Source organism: Strix uralensis, chromosome 1 (assembly GCF_047716275.1).
Source record: "Strix uralensis isolate ZFMK-TIS-50842 chromosome 1, bStrUra1, whole genome shotgun sequence".
Classification (NCBI taxonomy): domain Eukaryota; kingdom Metazoa; phylum Chordata; class Aves; order Strigiformes; family Strigidae; genus Strix; species Strix uralensis.
The window spans coordinates 84,540,541-84,562,319 of NC_133972.1; the positions used below are offsets into that span (position 1 = coordinate 84,540,541).

Consider the following 21,779-nt stretch of genomic DNA (forward strand, 5'->3'; position numbering starts at 1 on the left):
CTATATAATTGTTGCAGGAGTGCAAATTGCATTAAAACCTGTCAAACAATTGAGAAGGATCTTCTGGATTAAAAAAAAAGTAATCCTGTGGTAGTGGTCTTGATTCTGTTACAATCATGTGTGAAGTCAAAATGGTGCTACTTACACACTTTGATGTGTAGAGCAGAAATTTGTATATATTCAAAGACAAACTCATGTTCTTTTTCAGCTGCTGTGTCCTGTTAGTCCTTTGTTATATAAGCAGGCAGACAGCTTGAAGGAAGCAAATCTTTATGCAAAAAAAAGGAAAATCAGAAGCAGTAATAGTAGAATCTTGTATTTCCTGTTTTCTTTTTCTTCTAGCTTAATGGCATCTTTGAATGCACCTTCTTGCACAGCCATTTTCTCTTTTGAGCTCAAAGGAAGTTACAGAAAACAGGGCTATTTAAAGGTGCTATGAAAAATAAAAGTACTTACTCCCTTGTAGCTCTGCGGTACCAACGAATCTGTTGCAGAGTCATCACACCCTGCAGGTGTTGGATGTTAAATACATACACTTCCCTAGTTACATGCACAAGGCTGAAGACAGATTGTGTATTTCAGTCACCTGGTGCCCTCTGATGGACAAAGAAACCCGACCTCAGTGCCAATCAACGGTACTGTTTCCTTTCTCTATTTGTTAAGCTCTGACAATAGCTCAGAATTGAACCTATGAAAATTTCAAAGGTGGTGGTGTCAGTCCTGAGTTTCAAGATTCATGTAGTTGTTATTCTGGTTTGGAAAGAATTGTAACCCAGAGAGGGTCGGGGAGGCCGCAAGAATGTCTATCATGGCTGGTTAGCAATCAACTCTGATCTGTTCTATTTTAATTGTATTGTGTAAATAACCAGCATGTGTTTCTTAGCTGGTAGTAAACCTTAAAATAACTTTTTCAGGATTAACCACAACGAGCGTTTAGAATTTCTGGGAGATGCTGTGGTGGAATTCTTAACAAGGTAAATGGAGGGTTCTTAAGCAGTTCTCACCTTTGTATGTTATTGTCATACTGTTGGGCTTATTAAGCTTTGCAGAGTCTACTTTATGACTGTGTATGTTTGCAGTCCTGCACATCTGAACACAGCTTTCTTAAAAATTCCTTCAGTGCTGCTGATACAAGGAAGATTACAAAATGAAAAGCTAGAGTTTTTGTTTCATGGAGTGCATTTTAAGTTGATTTGGGTTAGAGATTATTCAGCTACAGACAAGTTGAACTTTGTACCCTTTTTTTAAAGGAAATATATTTTTCTTAGCATGCCATTTTGTTTACATGGGTTCTTTTTCACTAGTTATAAGTGAAAAGCATTTATTGGTAATATTGTTACAGTTCTTATATTTCCAGTTTTTAGGGCTGTAGGTTCTGTTATATATGTTTGTAAATAAAATGTTTGAGCACAAATGTAACTCATTTAGAAGTGGTAACAAAAACACATGGTTCATTAAAAATTACTTCAGTTTTGGTCTGAGTATTCTGAAATCAGAGAACAATACAGGGATGTTATCAGTTACCTCCACTGGCCTCTTACCTGAGTACTAGAGGCAGGTAGTTTGCATAAAATAAAGATTATAATCCATTTTCATCTGCTTTGCTTTGGTTTTAATAGGGGAGTAGTCTTGTTTACTGTAAAGCTTCTCTTCAAGCAAGCTTGTTATATGAATATCAAAACTGCCCTTTTATCTCCAGTCTCTACTAGCCTCTACTAGCCATTAGCTACTCAGTATTAAAAGCTATTAGTCTATAAAGGTCTCCACTGCCCTTAAAACCCATGGCCTTTTCTCTTACACAACAATACAGGCTGATAAGATGGAAGACTTGCTGATTAAAATGTCTTGCATTTTTCATTGTCATTGTTCATCAACCATCAGTTGACTTTCTGAGCTAACTTTTGTCTCGATTGAGGAAAAAAACTGAATTACATTTCTGTTCAATAGAGCATGTAAGCACCTATTTAAGTCTGAATTTTTTTTCTAACTCTCTTGACTTCAGGTCTTTGCTTTTGTGAATTATGATGCTTGATTAGATTGCCTCTTAAGTTTTATAGCAATTTTTGTCCTTAAATAATCTTTCATCCATCTGCACTTTTCTCCCTGGGTACTGGGTTAATAAAATATTTTAATAATTAGTGCCATCCACTGCCTTATTTGTGGAATGTTGAAAACCCTCTGTATTAACTTTTTTCTGACATGGGTTAGATAGTCATATATGAAGATACTCAGAATCCTTTATCCATTACTCAGATCTTGGTTGGACCACTGAACTACTTTTTTTGGTTTGTTTCTGTTTTATGAGGTATCCTTCTTGCGTGATGGCAAATATCATTAAAGGCAGTTGAAAGCCTGTGATTTTTACTGATTTTTTTTTTTTTTTTTTCCTGTGGTATTAATGACTTCACACATTTGATAAATACAGGTTGTTGACTTCTGGTCTTTGGCCCCATTAGCATCTGTTAAAGTACTGTAAGAAACGTGTAAAACAAGTATCCTGAGTGGTGGTCCAGCCTGAATTAGTAGTGTCTTAAAGCACTGCATACCTGCAGCTTGGAGTTTCTCAAGGCTGACAGTTCCCTTGTGCTTTATTCCTCAGTGTCCTCTAGGTGTCAACCTTGCTGAACCCACTGCTGCTGGTGAATAGAAATCTTCGGATGAGGGACCTGCATGTTGTTGCAGGGATTTAGAGATTATGTGCTGCCCAGTAGAGAAAAAGCACTCTTATTCCCCTGCTGCCAATGTGGTCCAGTCAAATATTATTGAGCATTTTTTTAATGTTTGTTTCTTTACCTTGCTTCAAGCTGAGTGGTCACCTTGGGAAGGGACCTGTGTTACCCCTAGGATCTGAGGGAAAGGCACGGTTCCCTAGAGACACACGTGGTTCATCTTTAACCAAACGCTGACAGCATCTCATTTGATTTTTGTTTTGCCAGTGTCCACTTGTACTACCTGTTTCCCACTCTGGAGGAAGGCGGATTAGCTACGTACCGCACTGCCATCGTACAGAACCAACATCTGGCCATGTTGGCTAAGGTACAGTTTTATATGTCTTTGTATTTGACACCCAGAGCTAGCATACTGTTAGTGCATGGATTGCTTCTTGAGGGATCTGTCCGCTTTGAACATCAGTGTCTTTACTGCGTTTTATGTACCAGATTTGGGGTACAGTAACTCTTCAGTTTGAAAGTAGATTTTAAAGATGAAGTAGGATCTAGTGTTCTCTCCAAAGCATGTTTTTAAGAGGAGTAATTTTTGCAGTTTTTAGGATGCTTATGTTGAAGGAGTGTCTATATTTACCTTTAAATTGCAGATGTAATGAAGCTGATAGTAAAAATTTAGTGAAGAAAAATAAACAAACTAGTTGCTTATAAAAGGACTTCCTGATAGAATATGTAGGAAGAATATGGCAGCAGGTGGTAGAGAAGGTGTGGGGGGGAAATAATTTTGTCTGCTCTGTAACCTATGCAGTCATTTTCAGATTCACTGTGAACTGTGGAAGAGAAATATGTTGGAAAGGCTTTTGGTGAAAAGTTGTGTTATCTCATTGGAAAAATTGAGATGCCTCTGAATTTTATGTTATTTAATTCTGTGAATGACAGAGGTTTTTACATTTCTACATGATACTAGGGGGCGGGAATATGATACTGAATTTTAATATGATAATGAATTTTAATATGATATTCATACTTTATTTTGTTAGCATGTTTTTTAAAAAACAGCCTGAGATTTACTGACGCGATGGACTAAATGCATTCACGCATGTGCACACACATGTCCGCTGTGTACTGCTGATGGTTTTCAAGTGCTCTTTTAATTTTGTCTGTTCATATTCATACAGTAATTCAAACAAACATATCCAGTCTTGGGATTTTGGCAAAACTGCATTATTTCTAACATGCCATCTTTTTGCTCAGTTCTCAGGAGAGGCATAGGGTGGGGAGTGAACACAAGCCTTTTTCTCCAAAGCTTTCTTTAATGATTTAGATAAGCATAAATTGATTGAAATGTTTCAAATCAGGGTTTTATTTACAAATATGGTATTGAACTGCCTGATATTTGAATTTATGTTACTGTTTTAAAACCTGCATTGGGAAAGCTCGTATATTCTTAGTCTGTTCACAGCCTTTATCGTTGAACATGGACAATTTTTGAAAATTTTTATTGCAACATTTTTAAACTGTATTTATCTTAGATGCAACTGTAAATATTAGATATCTGTACATTCCTGATTTCCCACCTTACCCTTTTTTCCTCTCATATATCTTATATGATGTTCCTGGTTTCATCCCCTTTAATTATCCCCTGCAGTGTCATGTTGCATTCAGTTTACTTACTCAGTATAACTCTCAGCTCCTCAATTTCTTTTGTGTGTGTGGAATGCTGTTTTAACTGAGGATCAAACAATAAATTTCTGTAGTTCCTAAGGGACATGGTAGCATAAATTTACAAAATAGTCTGAAATATGTTCTGATCAAAAAATGAGAAGCAAAACACATGCAAAAACAGCTGAATGAAAGCTCCAAAAATTGAGATAAGCCATTGGAAGCAGGGGAGACACACCAACACACAAACAACACCTGTTAAAATGAACAAATGACAATAATCTGTAAGAAGTTTAAATTCAGTATAAAACAATGTTTCACTTTTATGTTAACTCTAACAGGCACTCCCTGCACTTTATAAAGTGCTATGGAACATCATAAGTGGTAATTCCCTGTGTTCTGGAGCAGTGAATAGGCTCTCATTCATTGAAAATGGAAGACGACTCTTTTCGAATTGAAATGTGTCTAAACCACGCACCTCAAACAACTTCTTCACTTTTAGCTCTTAAATATACTCCAGGAGGATGAAGTTGAAAGTTAATGAGAAATTACTCAGTAGAAACTTACACGCAGTTGGGAAGAACCTGTTCTCATACAAACTTTGCAAGATGCATAAATGTCTTCTTTAAAAATCTCAGTAATGGTTTTTTGTCAAAAAGATGAATATGAAAAGAGAATCTAGTAGGTCTTGCCAGCATTTCTATAGCAGAATTATCACATATTATGTAAGATATCTGACTCACTACCTGAGATTCTGACTGGCAAGCAGAACTGCAGTTTAGGCAACAGGTGAATGTTAATGATGCACATTTGAAAGAAAGAAGAAAGCTAGGTGGCACTGTCGATTAAATATTAGTCTTCTGCTTGCAGTGCCCAGAGGCTTTTGTTGCTGCCACCTGTTGACACTCTTAGAGGAAAAAGCCAGATGTTCAATGGATTGTGTCTACCAGAGTTGCTGTTCCTCACTGTTCTACTTCATCTTCTTACTGCAGGCAAAATCTTTTTCCTCAGTGTTAATTCCCCGCCCTTTGAATGTTCCTTTGGCATTTCTGAAGGCAAATCACACAAGGGCAAGCTACCAGCAAGAAACACAACATATTGCACCATCCAGCTGGTATCAGGCTATTTTTGTCACACCTTCAGCCCTCCTCTTGAACTCATTCCTAAATCTCACTAGTAACATGTTTTGATCTGTCTTCCACTGACAGTTTCATTTGATAATTCCTATCTTTCCCATGGTATCACACTCTAGTTGCTTGCCACTGGTAAACAATACGAAGTCTTCTAATTTTAGCCTATGTCTGAACTGAAACTATGGAGAAAAGCTTTAAAGTTCCCTCAAACCCAGTTGCTGCATAATAATAGTGTAATTGAACTCTAGTGACTAGAACTGGTACTCTCATACTTCTGAAGCCATGGTTTTGACTCTTTCCACATCTTCTGCAGAAGCTGGAACTAGATCGATTTATGCTTTATGCTCATGGTCCAGACCTTTGCAGGGAATCGGATCTCCGTCATGCTATGGCAAACTGCTTCGAAGCCCTAATAGGTAAAGATGTGTATTTGTGTGTGCAGACAGTTATGTTTTAATATGTCTACATGCCATGTTGATTGTGATGGAGGACACATGGGTCTGTGTTGAGTAGTGTTAGTAAGGGTAGGTGATAGTAAAGCTTCTTAAACCTTCTTCATCTCTTCCCATCTCCTGCACATACACCGTGTGTATAATATGAGTGTGCAGTATTACAGTTAAAATCTCATCTTCCATATCCTGCCTCCCACACACTGAAGATTCACCCATTTCATACCATTGTGGCACAGTACTTCTGTCTGTCCACACAGAACTCCATCTCTCATGTGCCACCATGGCCTGCCACCTGCAGTCGTCTGAGGGGAGTGGTTCAGTCACCATGGCCTGGCAGGAAAAGTGCAGGTTGGCTGCTTCCAGTAGTGCTTGCACAGACCTGCAGAATGTGGAGTTGCACTTCAGCCCTGAATTTTAAACTCTGCAGCTTGCTTTCTGAATGCACCAGGCACGCCCAACCAAGTCATCAGTCCACTTCCTCTGTGCTCTGCTAACCTTCTCCTGTGAATTAAACGTGACATTTGCCACATACATATTTTTAGGTCTTTGCATTTTCCTTTCAAATAAAAAGCATTGCAATATGCTATCGCTGGTGTAATAAAGCTACCAGAACCCTCTAGCTGAGGATGAGGGGGAGTTGTGTCAAATTTGCTGTTGGGCACCAAGATGCTGATTAGTGACTGGCTGTGCTAGTTGATAAATATAGGTTGGAGAAGAAATCAGGACTGCCTGACCACAGTTACCAAATAAGCAAGCAGTAAGGCAGAAATCTGATCTGTTATATCCACACAAGTTCTATTTTAAATAGCATATTTTTATAAAACTTTACTTGTTTAAATATACAAAGCAAGCTAAATCTCACTGATTAGGCTTCATATTCATCCAAATGTACTGTACATGATATTAGCTATGGGAATGGTTTAGCCGTGATCCAGGTCTTTACATACTACACAAGCTCCTAAAGCATTTTGTCCTGCTTTGAAAAATAGATTGTAGTTGACTTAGATGTCAACAGTTCTGTGCCTTCTGCCTCAGGCCAAATTGCATTTCATTTTATCAAGAAATAAGTTTTCTTTTTAACTCTATTTTGCTTTCCATGAGTGCTTTGATCTTTAATTTAAAAATAAAAAAACTAACGGAAAAGGAACACTAGATATGTATCTGTGGCTTTGTTCATATGCTTCAGCTTGTCTAGGATGTAATGATGAGGACTATTTGGCAAGCATTGAGATTTGCTAAGAGAGACGCTTGCTGTTTAACCTCCAATACAAAGTTGTTCACAAAGTTAATTGAGCAATAAGATTTTGTCAGGGCCATAGCTAAAATCTGGGAGCTTGTTAAGGGACTGTAAAAGTATATGTGGTGTTTGCAGCTCCTACTTGAGAACCTTTGTAAAAGTCTGGTGCTTCTTCCCTGTGATGAAAATAATAACCAAAAGTATAAGCAGGCTGCCTAGGACCTGTTTGAAATTCTGTGCTCTCATAATATGCCTCTGATAGTTGTATAAACCCCCAAACTGTTCTTCAAAGAGTCCAAAGAAAGTAGTTGATCTAGTGAGGAATTAAAAGGAAAGAGGCAGGTAAAGACACAGCAAGGCATACCATGATCTCCCTGTATATGGGAACATCAGCTCCCTTTCTCTGTGTTCTTCGTGTAGCTCTGTATTCCCTTTGCTTTTATACAGATGTGCTTACATGGGCTAGTTTGAGGTTTGCAGAAGCCCTCCTGTAAAGAGTATCAAAGGGCAAAGTGTCGCTACTGAATTTGTAAAGTGCCTGTGCAGATACAGAGTGTATATGGTACACACAAAAAATACAATATGCTAGCACAAGTTTTGCAGAGCTTGTTACTAAGGGGCATGTGGAGGGCTAGTGAGGGTTGTATATGCAGTTTAAAAAAAAAAAAAAAAAAAAAAGTACCATAATCTCCAGAAATTGAGAGATGCAAAGGTGCAGTTTCCAGTTCAGACAATGTATTATTGTGATATTGGGGAGACACTGAGGTTTGGAATGGTCCTGACACATCATTTATATACACAATATAATGTTGTTGAAAGTACAGAATAAATGAAAATTATTTGCTAGCTACTGAAATGTATTTCATGGCTTTCACTATCTACATATATGGTATAGTTAGCTGATTACTGGAAACTACTTTTAGAAATAGCTTGCTTCTAGCCTAATTTGTTTAAACTTTTCTCTTTGGATGTATCATTTTCTACCACTGATTCAACTATTTCAGGTTTTTTATGTGCATTTTATGACCATTGATTTATGTTGGTGTTTAATATGCTTTAAATTTCTCAAAAAATTAGGTATTACTACAGAAAGCATGCTTTTAAAAAATAATTATACTGGAGATGAAGGCAGAGATCCTTGACTTTCTTGTGCTTAGTAATTTTTTAAGTACTAATGCATTATTGACCTTTGACGTATTGGTCCCCTCATGCAGGAGCTGTTTATCTAGAAGGGAGCCTAGAAGAAGCAAAGCAATTATTTGGACGTTTACTCTTCAATGACAAGGTATTTATGTATTTATATGATTTGATTTCCATTTTAAAAATAACTGAAGACATGCTTTCTTCTCCGTTGTTTTACTTGAGAATCACAAATGAACAGGAATACACCTTTTGTACTTAGTTCCAGGAAACTGAATGTAGCATGGAGTGTTTAGGACAGCAAGCTGCACTGGTTCAGGCAAAAATATTGCAGTGTTTCCTCAGGTGTGCTGTTTGTTGGTTGGCTTAGGTAGGGAAGGGTGGGTGGTGCGGGAAACCTGCAGACTTCCATTCAAAGTGCTGCTCTAACAGCAGAGATGGGTGCTGCTCATCCCAGCGGCGTGCTTTGGAGAAATGATGCACATGTAAAGTGACTATTCCTGTTTCATCATTTAAATCATCCCACCCCCTAAAAGTTTAAAACATATATTTGAAAAAAATACAGGGGATTTCATCCAGCATTTACACAGTTGCATAATTAAAGTCTGATCCATTCTTGCATACTGTATCTTAGATCACTGTTAGTTGGAATTTATCCCATATAATGGCTAAGGAAAGTAAGCAGTACACACTGCTGGGACAATACACATGGCAGTGGTGAGGCGATGAATTATACGGTATTTTCCTTCTTGAAAGTCTCTGAGTCTGTGAAATGACAAAGCTTATTAGAAATAAAGGTATTTTGAAACCTGTTATAACTCAGTGTTTATTTGCTTCTCAGTGCCTGTAGTGAAGGAAGCCTATATGAAATAGAAAAAAATAAGCATGTTTTTTTTTTTTTCTTTTTTAGTCCTTGCCTTTGGTGAAGTCAAACTTGCTACTGAGGAGCACTTGCAAATAAAGTTAGTCCTGAGGCTTAAACAAATCTTTTTCTTCCTTTAACCACTTTTCATTTGGTTCAAGGATTTTTCCACCTCTTTGACACTAGCTAATTGGGAAAACTACAGGCAGTTTGAACAGCAAATACATGATTTTAAAAATTAGTTTGCCAGCACTATTGAATTTGCAATAAGCAGAGTCAGCATCTGAAATAGTTCAGTATTTCAAGTAATGACATTTTATTTAGTACTGTGGAATTTGTTAAATGACTCCCTTGAGCATTAAAGGCATCTCTCAATGTTTGCAGGACCTGCGGGATGTATGGCTTAATTATCCACTACACCCACTCCAAGTAAGTGTATCCCTTTCTGTAATAAATTTCATAGCTCTGTTTTATTTTCAGAGGTGCTTTTCCATAGGTTTCCATTGTAATGACATCTCAGAAATTGTGCTAAAGAGTAGCCAAAGGAGTGTATTGCCAAAAGGTGTATTGCCTTTGTGTTTGGTTTTGGGTTTTGGGGTGGGGTTTTTTTATAAATAATGAGTCTCTGCCTCGGTGAGATTTAATCATTCACCTTTCCTTGTCTCATGTTTGATATATAACTGTGCTTAAATTATATATCTAGTGAGAGGTAACATTTTGGTGGCTTCTTGTTCATCTTCTCGAAGTTAGTTGAAAAAGGGTACAAAAACAATCTATGTACATATTTTGTTAACCTGAAATTAAGACTGAAACCTTAATAGTAGGATGGCACATTAGTTGAATGGAATAAAAGTGTATTCTGGTGTTCAGGTTTTTTTTGGCGGGGGGGTGTGTGTGCACTGATAGCATGGTTGTTTTGGTGATTCCAGTAGCTTTAATACCAAGTGAGCACTGAAATTATGAGGGTGTCTGAAGGCTAATTTATTCTTCATGTATTGAAGGATACAAGTTCACATTTTGTTAGTTTACAAGGCTGAGAGTTGGGAGAATGGTTTCCCAGTTCTTGTTCCTTGACTGAATTCTGACAGAGACCTAGAGCAAGTTACAGCCTCTCTGCACTGTTGCTCCTTGTCTTCTCAGCAAACATGGTAGCATTTTCCAAGTGTGCAGGGGTGCTGCAAGAATAGCTGTATTCGAATTGTTATCCAGTTGTTTAGTAAGGTTTTCAGGGTCATATGAACATCTGAGAGATTTCTTTTGTCCAATCAAATGTCTGATGTTTTGTGCAGTCCGTTTGTCTCTTTTGAAACTTTTTATGAGTGCAGCCTTCCAGCAGAAGGTCACTTTGAGGCCTCCATCTGAAATGTCTCGTATATTTGTACGGATTTTGCAATGGATACATAGACAAAATCTTCAGCAACAAATCAGTGCACATGAAGTGTTTTTACAACCAGCTCTCTGTGAGTGTAAATAGAAGAAGAGTCTTAATGGGAAGACAAACTTTTGAGATTCAACACCAGCTATCCTGCATGGTGGCACAAGCTCTCAAGAAAATTCTTGCTCTGGATTTCTTTCTTTTCTCTTACTTTATTTTAACCTTTTTATCTCTGCTTTCACAAGGAAGTCTTGGACTCTGCATAGAGATTGGAGACAGTCAGTGTATGCAGCTTATTGTTTCTTTCTACTACCTTAACTTGTGTGATGAAAATTTATTTTCTTCCATGTCCCAGAAGCCATCCTAGCTCTCAGCTTGCCATTAGGGGAAACACAGGCTGCTCAGGTTGGCCTTTGGGCACAGACAGCTAGCCTGAAAAATAGCATTTTAAAAATTATTAAAAGTCACGGTAACAATATGACAAATGAGTTGCTAATTAAAAAAAAAAAAAATATCAAACTGAAGGCCTGTAACCCTGTTATTTGACACTCATCAAGTCAGTAGAAATAGTGATGAAAAAATAATTAGTGGTCACCTATATAAATGTGGTCTCTTTAGAAAGAGTCAACGTGTAAAGACAAGTCCTGCCTCACAAATGAATAGGAGATTTTAGAGGAGACAAAAAAGCACGTGATGATGCAGATGATACTGTCTGCTGGGTTTCCTAAGAGGCTGTTGGAAAGGCACTCAAAGAAGGTTTTTAAAAATGTGTTTTAAAAAAGAAAGGAATAAAAAAAAAGCAACCCCAGTGAATGGCTGAAACATAAAAAATGGAGAACAGGAGTGAAATGACCACATCTTACAAGGGATGGAGATCCCTGGCAGATTTCCCTAGGGAGCTTTGCTAAGGTATAGGCTGTTCACATCAACAGCTTAGGAAGGAGGGTGAGCAGTGAGGTGGCAGTTGTTTGACAATACCAAATTATTCAGGGTAGCAGGAACAACAGCAGGCTGAAAAATTGCAGTCTGATTGCAAGAATGCAAGAGTCACTAACTGTGGAGTAAAAAAGCAGATGAAATTCTGTGTCGGTGAACATAAAGGACTGTACATGAGGAATGAAAAAGCAGTCTCAGCATCACATGCAACTGAACTCCAAACTGACCATTATCACCCAAATGTGAAATTTTGGTGCTGGAATATGTAATTCAATGAAAATTTCAGATGAAAGCTCAGTAGTGTTTAAGGAAAAAGACAAATTGGATATAATTAATCAATAGAAAAGGGACAGTCAACAAACCAAAAAAGATCTTAATGCCACTTTAAAAAATTGTGGCTATTCTTACTTTTCCTTTAGGCATCCTCATCTGGATGATTCATCCTCTAAAGCATTGCTATAAGTGAGATGCCCAGAGTGGCTGGAGGAAATGCTTAAGCCATATCCCAGCTCCAGAAAGCCATTTAACAGTGTCACCACATCAAGGACATCAGACAAGAAACTGATAAGAAAAGATACTGACCCAAAGTGATAATTTTAATTCTCTTGTGTTATTGTGCCCTTTTGAATTTCATATACTAAGTATTTATTCTTGATTTTTGATACTGATGGAAAGTGGGAGAAATAGATTTGGGGTTTGTCTCATCTTGACATGCTGTCAGTCTGCCAGCCCTATTCTAATAATTTTTCAATCTGTTTCTCAGTTGCAAACAATGTGATACTAGAAAACTCAGACAGGTACAATTGTACATGTTTTGTCAAACTAAGTAGCCCATGCTATCCACATGTAGAGACAAGGCCATATAAGCAATGTGTTATAAATCCCTCAACTATTAAAAAAACATACATCAGAGCTCATGTCTTTGAGTGGTAGCTGTCCAAGACAAAAAGCCACAAGAAACTCAGTTTTCTCAGTTCAGCTGTCTACAGAATGACTTGTTCACTGTATTCTTTGCCCTTGGTTTACAGAAGGCTTATTCCTCTCTGAAAAGTTCTGAAACAGTGTTAATTTATCATTATTTGCACTTCATTTTATTTACAGCTGCAGGAGTCCAATACTGACAGGCAACTCATTGAGACCTCTCCAGTTCTTCAGAAGCTTACAGAGTTTGAGGAGGCAATTGGAGTCATCTTTACTCATGTTCGGCTTCTAGCACGTGCTTTCACTCTGAGGACAGTAGGCTTTAACCATCTGACTCTGTGAGTACACAGCAAGAATCCTCATGTAGCTCTGTTGGTCCTTCTGTTAGTATCCCAGATTGCTTTATTCGTAAACAAACTCTAGATGTCATATCTGGTCTCCAGAAGAGAATAGACCAGCTATGTTCACAAGCCTGCCTGGCTCAGTATCCCATCTCTGACAGTAGTCAGTAGTGGATACCTTGTCAAAGGCTATAGAAGCTGTCAGAGAGCTATCGTGGTGTTTCTTCTGAGCTTTCTGCATTACTGATATTTGCACATCACTCCTGAGTCAGTAGCAAAACATACTTGGAGGCATGTTTCAGCAGAGGAAAGAAGTAAAATCATACTCTTTGGTCCAAATGCAGCCCTTGTGTTTAGTGGTGTGTAGAGCTGCCAGGCTCTGTTTTAGAGCAAACAATAGAGCCATACCAGTGGTTACCCAGTGTAGGATCTTGCATGAGTTTAAACCCTGATCCTTTTATTTCTTGTGAATGGACATACCTTTCTCTCTGTTGAAGTCGTTGTATTCATTAGTTGACTTACAAGAAGTTGCAGGTAGAGACCTTATCCCATTACAAACTTGATGTCAACTGCTCTTCTCCTTCAATTAGTCCCAGACCTGTGATCTAATAATTGTGTTTATATGTAGCTACCCTGATTTGCTTTCTCCCTGAAAGTTGGTGTTACACAGTAATGACCTGTGTTTTCATCTCACCTGGTTAACACTAGAAAATTGTCTTAAACGTGTTTGGAAGTGAGTGAGGCTCACTTTCAGATCACTCTTTATTTTAATTTGTGTGTGCATGCTGGTTTTGTTTTTTTCCTCACTGAGTGCTTATTGATTTTGCTGCATTGATGTCTCATTTTTCAGAGGCCACAACCAGAGGATGGAATTCCTGGGTGACTCCATAATGCAGTTGGTAGCCACAGAGTATTTATTCATACATTTCCCCGATCATCATGAAGGGCACTTAACGGTGAGACTGCCATCAATCATGCTTTCCGAAAGAGCAAGAGTGAGGCAGAGGCTGAAATTATGGGAGCAGCTAGTGAATTGTTCTGGATTTGATTAATAAAAGAAGCCTCAGCAACCACTGCTCTTAATAAGGCTTTGTTAATTTTAAGTCATGAGCACTGCAATGAATAGGAAGCGGTGATTTATGAGCCCAGTGCGATAATTTTTGTTACGTCTGTGAAATGGATTGATAATTTTAAGGATGTCAGTGATGAAATTGGGAGATAAGACTAGTTTTTGTTTAAAGATGGGTGTCTTAAACCATTTATTTAAATAGGCACATCACATGACTTTTATTCATGACTTCTAGTCTGTTGAACCTGCAATCAGGCAGGATTATGTTTCCTGGTAAGAAGTTTTTTACAATCTATTTTAGTCTGGTTTTCCTGTTGTCTTCAATCTGGAGCTCCTGTGGTAGCTTTTGAATTTAATTTTACTATTGTTATAGTCATCTGTTGTTGATTAATGTAGCCTTTCAGCCTCTCTTATGTGGGCTCCGAACAACCCAGTTTGTGGATCTTTCAGCAATTTACGGTACTTTAAACATAGGGTGGTAGCATATGTAGGTGTTTCCCTGATTGATTCATTTAGTACTGTAGCTAGACAGCTGTGTCTTTGTTTGTGAGGAAGAAATTTTCATAGGCTTACTAAATTTTTCTTGGTTTTCAAGTCTTGACTAGAATTAAAAAGTGATACATGTATCAGGAAGATGAGTCGAGTCTTCTGGTTAAAATTAGGAAGTAGCACTGTAGGTTTGTTTAGCAACTTGGAGTGGTTTTCTCAAATCAATAAAGGGATGGCGATGCTAAGTCTCTAGCAGGCAATGTGTTTTCAAGAATATGCTTCTTGTGTCTTTTGGGCTAAAGCTGTTTTCGAGAAAAAAAAGTATATGCTCTGACTAAAAGTAATTTTAATCTTTCTTCCCCAGTTCTTAAGTTTCATTTACAGTTGTATAGATTCTTCTACACCATGCGGGAGATAAAGTAGATGAAGGCTGAACTTTTGAGGTAAAAGTTAGAAGAGGAAGAACCTTGTCATATTAATTCTTCAGAGAAACAAAAATATAAGGCAGAAATCCAAGACTGGTGGGGTCTTTTTGCTTTGTATGTGACTTCTAAGAATGTCAGGGATCAGTGTTGTTATAGTAAGATAAATCTTTCAAGAACTATTCAGCAGGAAGGATATGAAGTGTTGCTATTAATGGGTGTAAATACTCAGAACAATGATCAGAATGTCTCCATGTTGCTTAATTTAATTAGTGAGTTGGCAAGTAGAACAAGTTGCACCATCCAAGTACAAAGATAGAGTGGAATGAATGCTGAAAACACATTAATAGGAGATGGAGAACTAGGCAATGCCTAGAATAAAATTGCAACTCTGGGGATGCGCATGCAGTGAAAAAGAAAATTGTCTTAGAACGTTTTTAAATTTGAGAACAAATGAACTGAGACTTGTGAGAAAGGAGACTGATGATGTGGAATCTGAAGAGAAATGGCAAACACTGAACAGTCTCTCCTGTCATCTGGGAACGTACATTGAAAGTAATAACGGAACATCAGCTGAATGGTGTCTGTAGTGTTGAGGACAATTTTGGTCAAGGATGGGAAGATACCATTTGACAGGCAATGCAGTGGGTTCCCAGTGTGTAGTGATTATTTGTGGAGAGATGTCTGTAAATTGACTATATTTAAGAAAAAGAAGGCAGGTCTTAGTCTTGTCTACATATTTTGAGATAGCCAAATAATCTGACAAAAAAGAGGATGAAATTTTGTTGACTGTTGGAAAATACAGCTTCTCCAGTACTGGCTTATGAGACAGTCACGGGTAGTAGTAGTATGCTGTGTGAAGATGGAAGAAAAAAAAAAATTGCTTTGTAGAGCATCCGTCACATGTTACAGCATCTGCAATGATGCAGGCTGTGTGTTGCTGGAGTGGAGAATAGCTCTTGAAGAAATTGCTGGGAAGGCACAGGTACCGTATCTTCCTCATATCATTAAGAGGAATTGAGTTTCTTGGTAGATCACACTTGCAGAGGAGGCAAATTCTAATACAGACCAAGTTGATAACTACAGTGCTAGAAGGGTAACTGGCGCTTTTTTCCCCCATCTCTAATTCACTGTGTAGAGTATATGTTGCTCTTTGTTTTATGATACTACTAATCATGATTATGGGTCCCATCAAAATAAATACCCTGCAAATACCATGGCAATAGAGATCCTTCTCCTGTTATAAGAAACAGATTTTTGTCATGTGATAGTGCACTTCTATCTTGTAGGTTGCATATTGTACTTAGGGGATTTTGTTAGAGAAAGTATTGTTTATTTATCTTAAGGACATAAAAGGGAAGAATTTTGGAAAGGAACAAGTAGAAGATCAGTGTAAGCAGAGGTTAGGGAGGAAGGTAATAATGCTATCTGCAGTCTGCCTAGTTTATGAAGATCAAGTTGTATCTGCTTCATACATCATTGCCAAACAAATTATGAACATACTGTTCTTTGTTTATCTGTTGTCAGAGATGAAGTATCAAGTGCAGCAAATAAATCTTGATTTTCATAAGCTCAGTTGACATGCTGGAGCCAGGTAGCGTATAACTTGGATCTAATAAGCTGAGCAAATGTGATATGGAAGACAAAGAGAGAAAAAATGTTTATGCAGTTTCTCAACTCTAGATTACACATGAACAGTGGACAAAAGAGACATCCTTTCCCTATCACTCCATCTCTATAATATCCCTAACTTCTTAAATTAATGCTGTTTCATTTAAAGCAAAAAAGCAATCAAACAGGAAAAAAGCTCACTTCAATCAGGGGTTCAGAAAATTGTATGAAACCCTAAAATTCCAAAATACTCCTTTAAGCTGTATGGGATTGTATCTTTGGCAGAGCTCTATGTTGTAGGCAATCTGCCTAGAGACAGGGTTAAGCATTTCAGGGAACTCTGCTGGACAACCAGGTGTCCTGGACATTGTTATACATTGAAAATGTTAGAGCCAGATCTTTGCTAGGGATGCATTGTCTTGGCTGTACTGCCTTGAGCAGAGCAAAAAGTACTTACAGTCTGTCCAGCTATGCATTTTCTTTTCTGGCCAAATGAATGGAGTGGCTTCCTCATCTGCTTGTTCTGAACCAGTAGACTGTCTTGCTTTAATGTGTATTTGTTTTAATTACTGCCTATTTATTTCTAATTTGGTGGACACTGGGGACTGTTCTATAAACACCAGGATATTGTATGTTTATACTTTTTGTGAAAAAATGTACATAACTGTTTATTACTTAAACTAGAAAAATGCAGATTAGCTGAAAAAGTACAGGACTGATGAAGAGATGGTATATGATTGCAAAGAAGCTCACAAAGAAGCATTTTAAATGCAAGACATATCTACGGAAATAATGTGCCCATAGAATAAATAAAATTTGCTGAGAAGAGTTGAAACAAGGAAAAATCACCAGTAGAAAGCATGTTTGGCTGTGTGTTTGTGTAAATCATTTGAGGTGTGCTGAAACAAAATGTCAATAAACTGAGATAAGTGAGAGGCTACAAGGATAAAAGTAACTTTTTCTCTCCCTCTCTCCCTACCTTTCATAGTTTGATATTGCTAATTGTTGCCATTGAGTAGAACTTCTTTCCATTGCAGTTGTTGAGAAGTTCTTTGGTGAACAACAGGACTCAGGCCAAGGTGGCAGAAGAGCTGGGTATGCAAGAATTTGCCATCACTAATGACAAGACGAAAAGGCCCGTAGCTCTTCGAACTAAGACTTTGGCTGATCTCTTGGAATGTGAGTTAATTTGGTTATAACAGCTTAGTACTTATGCAACTTCTTTTTCCTTGGGGTTTATTTAAGAAATCCATTAGAAATCCCCCAAATCACTATTAAAAATGTATGTTCGGGTTTTCAAATGAGTTAAGCCTATACCTCTGAAAGCCAGAGTTTTGAACACTAGCCTAGATTTTTGAAGTCTCTATGAAAGCATGAAGGAGGCATAATTGCAGATATAAAGTTGTAGGCTTAGAAATTGAGGGGTCATGATGACCAGGTCAAAAGCATGTCTAGCAAGATAAAGCTGGTAAATCAAGTTGAGCTGTTTAACAGCAGTTTCAGTGTTTTCTTAATGTGTTCTTATCACTGTTGGAAGATAAAGTAGTTCCTTCAGCAGGTGAATATTTCTGTGGTTCATTTGACTGCATTTTAGGATGTTTCAAAATGGTCATTCCACAAGAGGGAAAGCTACATGGAAATTAAATTATTTTTAGTTCATTTATGGAAGTTTGTGCTACTTTCTTTCCAAAGAAAGTGGAAACAGTGATAAATATTCTGCAAAGAAAGGTAATCTTGTATATTTTGATACATTTTGTGAGCCATTCAGACCCCTTGGCTTTTGCCAAATCCTCTAAGCGAATGGAAGTAGCACACAAACAGGAGTGATTTATATCTAAAATTTTTTACAGTACCCAGTAGTGATTTATTTGTAAGTATCCATGGTCTCCTGGTTAAAATGTGAGATTAGGAGCTGAGTGTACTTTCTAGCTCTTTAAATGACTGAGTGGATTTGGGTAAATCACTTAATCTCTTGGTCAACTTTATTTTTTCCTGTGCATGCAGGATAATACCCTCATCAGATCACTGCTGTGAAACATAATTGAATATGGCTTTAGAGTACTCAGAGATACTTGTTTCTAAAAGTGCAAGCCATTAACATTCTCCTTGGATGAGTGACAGTACCTTTTTCTTTTCTCCAGCCTTTATTGCTGCCTTGTACATTGATAAAGATTTGGAATATGTTCACACTTTCATGAACGTATGCTTTTTTCCACGGCTAAAGGTAAGATCAGTCAGGTTCCTACTTTCCCAGCACTATGTTTTAACACATTACTTCCTTTGGGAGTCTTACCACAATCTCTCAATCATAAAAGCATCTTTGTGAACTTCTTACAGGAGTTTATTTTAAATCAAGATTGGAATGATCCTAAATCTCAGCTTCAGCAGTGCTGCTTGACTCTCAGGACAGAAGGAAAAGAGCCAGACATTCCTCTTTACAAGTAAGAATGGGCATCTTACAGAAACAAGCTAATTACCAGTCTTTCTTGTATATAGTGGAAGATGTGATGAGTCACCCTCTGTTTTTCCCATAGTTTGTTTTTACTGTAGTTATCTAAGCCTTCCAGTCCCTTTTTGGCTGACGATGGAAAATGTTGAACCAATGTTTTCCAAGCTTTAGGTGTTTTAAGCCATTACAAGGAAGAAATAGTAAGCATTTTACCTCATACAGTTGCAAGGGAAAATATAATTTTTATGTTCAAATGGAGTACTTCATTGGCATCTTTCTATATTTGTTCTTTTTAATGTAAGGAATGGCAGTATTTTAAATTAAATTAATGGAACAATGGCTGTTTGGGTATGAAGTCAAGATACTGCTGTTCTATTTTCAGTAATAGTATGAAGTTTCTCTATACTCTACATTACTATGCAAACATAATAAATGCCTTGTGTTACACATCCTGATTGTAGGCTCTGTTTCTAATCCACGGAGTCAGTCACTGAAGGGCAGCACAAGTTTTGGACATTTTCACTGTGCAATTCAGCCCATGTATGTCCTCGTGTTTAGTGAGAGAAGAGCTCAGGGCGGTGAACCTCAACTTGTACAGCTCAGTTAAATACCTGAAGGTGGATGGGATGGATCTCCCTTCTCTCTTTCAGTTGTAAAATAGTGTAATAGCTGCTTCAAAGAGGCAATAATACTTAAGATTGTATATTGCATCCATATCCATTCAATTAATGTAGGAAAGGGTGCAATGGTAGCCCCCAAACGAAGAGATAAAGGCTCTGAAAGCTCAAGGCTTGTGTTGTTGGCATTATGATATCAAAAAGCTATGAAGAATGAAAGACTGAGTGCATTTGTCACATTTACTGAACTAAAGTTTTCAATGAAATGTAGCAGTTCATTTATAGTGACAAACAGTCACTTCGGAATATGATTGCTTTAACACTGCAACTGGTGCTCTGCCAGTCTGACTCTCAGTGCCTCTGTATGAGGGCTCACAGCTTTGTCTTGAGTGAGGGAGATGAATACAATAAAAACAGTTCCTGATTCTTGTAAAACCCACTGAGTATCAAGTACCAAATGTTTGTTTTGGTTTTCTGTGATGATAAATTGATTTTTATAGCACAGCTTAGAGCTAGTAATATGCTGTTATCTTCCTATTATCTTGTTAAACTTCTTTTCTTGGGGTTATCTGTTTCACTGCAGTCAGTACTATTGCTTTTATATTCGGGGTGGGTTTTATTTGTTCTTGTCACAGCACATGGAGACAGAGTACTATAGTTAGATACTTTAAAAATTGATGTGAAATGGGTGCTCCTTCCAGAAAGAAACAAGGGAGTAGACAGAACTTGAGCTGACGGTGGGGGGAGATTTGGGACAGCAGGAAGAAACAGCAGAAGCAGCAATTCCTTACAAGTCTAGGGAATTATCTTTTTTCCCCTTTAGGTGATTGCTGATGCATGTCCTCAACTTTAGCTCAAATGGGAAGTTTGTTTTGTGACAAACTGTGCCTTTTCAAAGCTGATGGAAAATTTCTTTGAACTGTGATAATTCAGTATGTAGATAGCTACCATGTCCAATATAAAGCCCTTTTAAAACCTTGCTAACTGCACAACTCTCAAGGACTAAAATTTTAGTGCACACAATAATCATATTGATGTGATTATTTGCAATTGCATGGCTGTGCACAATTTATATGACTTCATTACAAGTGTTTTCACAGTGTTTAAGCACTTTGTGTTATAGTTTGCATTTTTGCTTATAGGTTAAAGTTTTAATTTTCATATGGTGCTCCTGACTGAGCCTGGAGGAATAAATATAACCAATATAAACAAGGTGCATTTTATGTAAATGTCTTCTTTTTATTGCACACCATACTGGTACTCTCTGAGTTAATGTGATTTATACAGGCACCTTTCAACCCTTGCTCTACACTTTGCACTAAGTCTACTATATATATTGACCAGACTGAAAGCTTGGTGATGTATGTGCCACAAACAGATTCTGGTTTTTAATACTTCCTGCTTGAATAAATCATATCTTTCTTATTTCAGGACTTTGCAGACAGTGGGACCGTCTCATGCCAGGACATACACAGTAGCTGTTTACTTCAAAGGAGAAAGAATAGGATGTGGTAAAGGCCCAAGGTATAGCAAAAAATTAATCACATGGTGTTAAAGTTTGAGTGTGGCAAATGAGTAGCTGTGGAGATAGACGAGTGTGTGGTTGGCCTTAGAAAAGGAAAGCTATAGAGCCTTCTTTAAGCTGTTCTGAGTTTCTGCCTCAGGAATACCCGAAGGGTTCAATATCTGTATAATTTTGAGTCTTAAGTTTTTTTGGTGAACTTGCCTACAAGATGGCTAGCAATGCTAACCAATTTGTGGCGCTCAGACTAGAAACTGCAGAATAGCTTTCAGGAAACAGTGACTTTATCTTTGGCTTTGCTACAGGTTTACTGTCCAATTTAAGATGGCAAGTTAAGGGTGCAAGGCGCTCAGGGTTTTTTTTCTGATGTTATTACTTCTAGGCATTTTAGAATGGTTTCTAAAGTTGCAAAGAATTCAACCATGAAGCCCAAAGACCTCATCATATTTTCGGCTACCAAATCTGGTGGTGGTTATAAAAATATCATTGATTTTATAGCGTTCACACCTGTGATTTTGTTCCTTTTTTCCTCTCAAGTAAAAGCAAATGCTTCAGTGAAGAATGGACTAGAATATTCTGTTAGTGTTATTGATTCAAGTTTAAAAATACTCTACTGGAGCTGTAGTGCTATTGTTCACATATTTATGGAAAGGCTGATATATCACACACTCTGGGAATTACTAGCTACTGGTTATCCAAAGAGTTTTATTACAAAAGAGTAGCTGGTGTTCCACTTCATCAGAAATTTTAGTTTATTCTGTACAATTTAGATCTCATGTAACACGTTTTTGTTTGGCTTTCACAGTATTCAGCAAGCAGAAATGGGAGCTGCAATGGACGCACTTGAAAAATGTAAGATATTTGGGCAACAAAGAAAA

General features: G+C 37.6%; 1 protein-coding gene across 6 annotated transcripts in view; it reads left to right on the top strand.

The window, feature by feature from the left end:
• The window catches only part of DROSHA (drosha ribonuclease III), a 75,718-nt gene that overhangs the window by 47,705 nt on the left and 6,234 nt on the right, over nucleotides 1-21,779 (top strand). For all 6 annotated transcript variants that reach the window (XM_074873846.1, XM_074873856.1, XM_074873838.1 and 3 more), the window contains 12 exons: nucleotides 915-974; nucleotides 2,937-3,036; nucleotides 5,772-5,874; nucleotides 8,362-8,432; nucleotides 9,534-9,578; nucleotides 12,562-12,719; nucleotides 13,573-13,678; nucleotides 17,351-17,492; nucleotides 18,455-18,537; nucleotides 18,651-18,754; nucleotides 20,811-20,903; nucleotides 21,707-21,753. In XM_074873846.1, coding sequence (XP_074729947.1) covers nucleotides 915-974; nucleotides 2,937-3,036; nucleotides 5,772-5,874; nucleotides 8,362-8,432; nucleotides 9,534-9,578; nucleotides 12,562-12,719; nucleotides 13,573-13,678; nucleotides 17,351-17,492; nucleotides 18,455-18,537; nucleotides 18,651-18,754; nucleotides 20,811-20,903; nucleotides 21,707-21,753 — 1,112 coding nt within the window. The remainder of the gene's footprint in view (nucleotides 1-914; nucleotides 975-2,936; nucleotides 3,037-5,771; nucleotides 5,875-8,361; nucleotides 8,433-9,533; nucleotides 9,579-12,561; nucleotides 12,720-13,572; nucleotides 13,679-17,350; nucleotides 17,493-18,454; nucleotides 18,538-18,650; nucleotides 18,755-20,810; nucleotides 20,904-21,706; nucleotides 21,754-21,779) is intronic.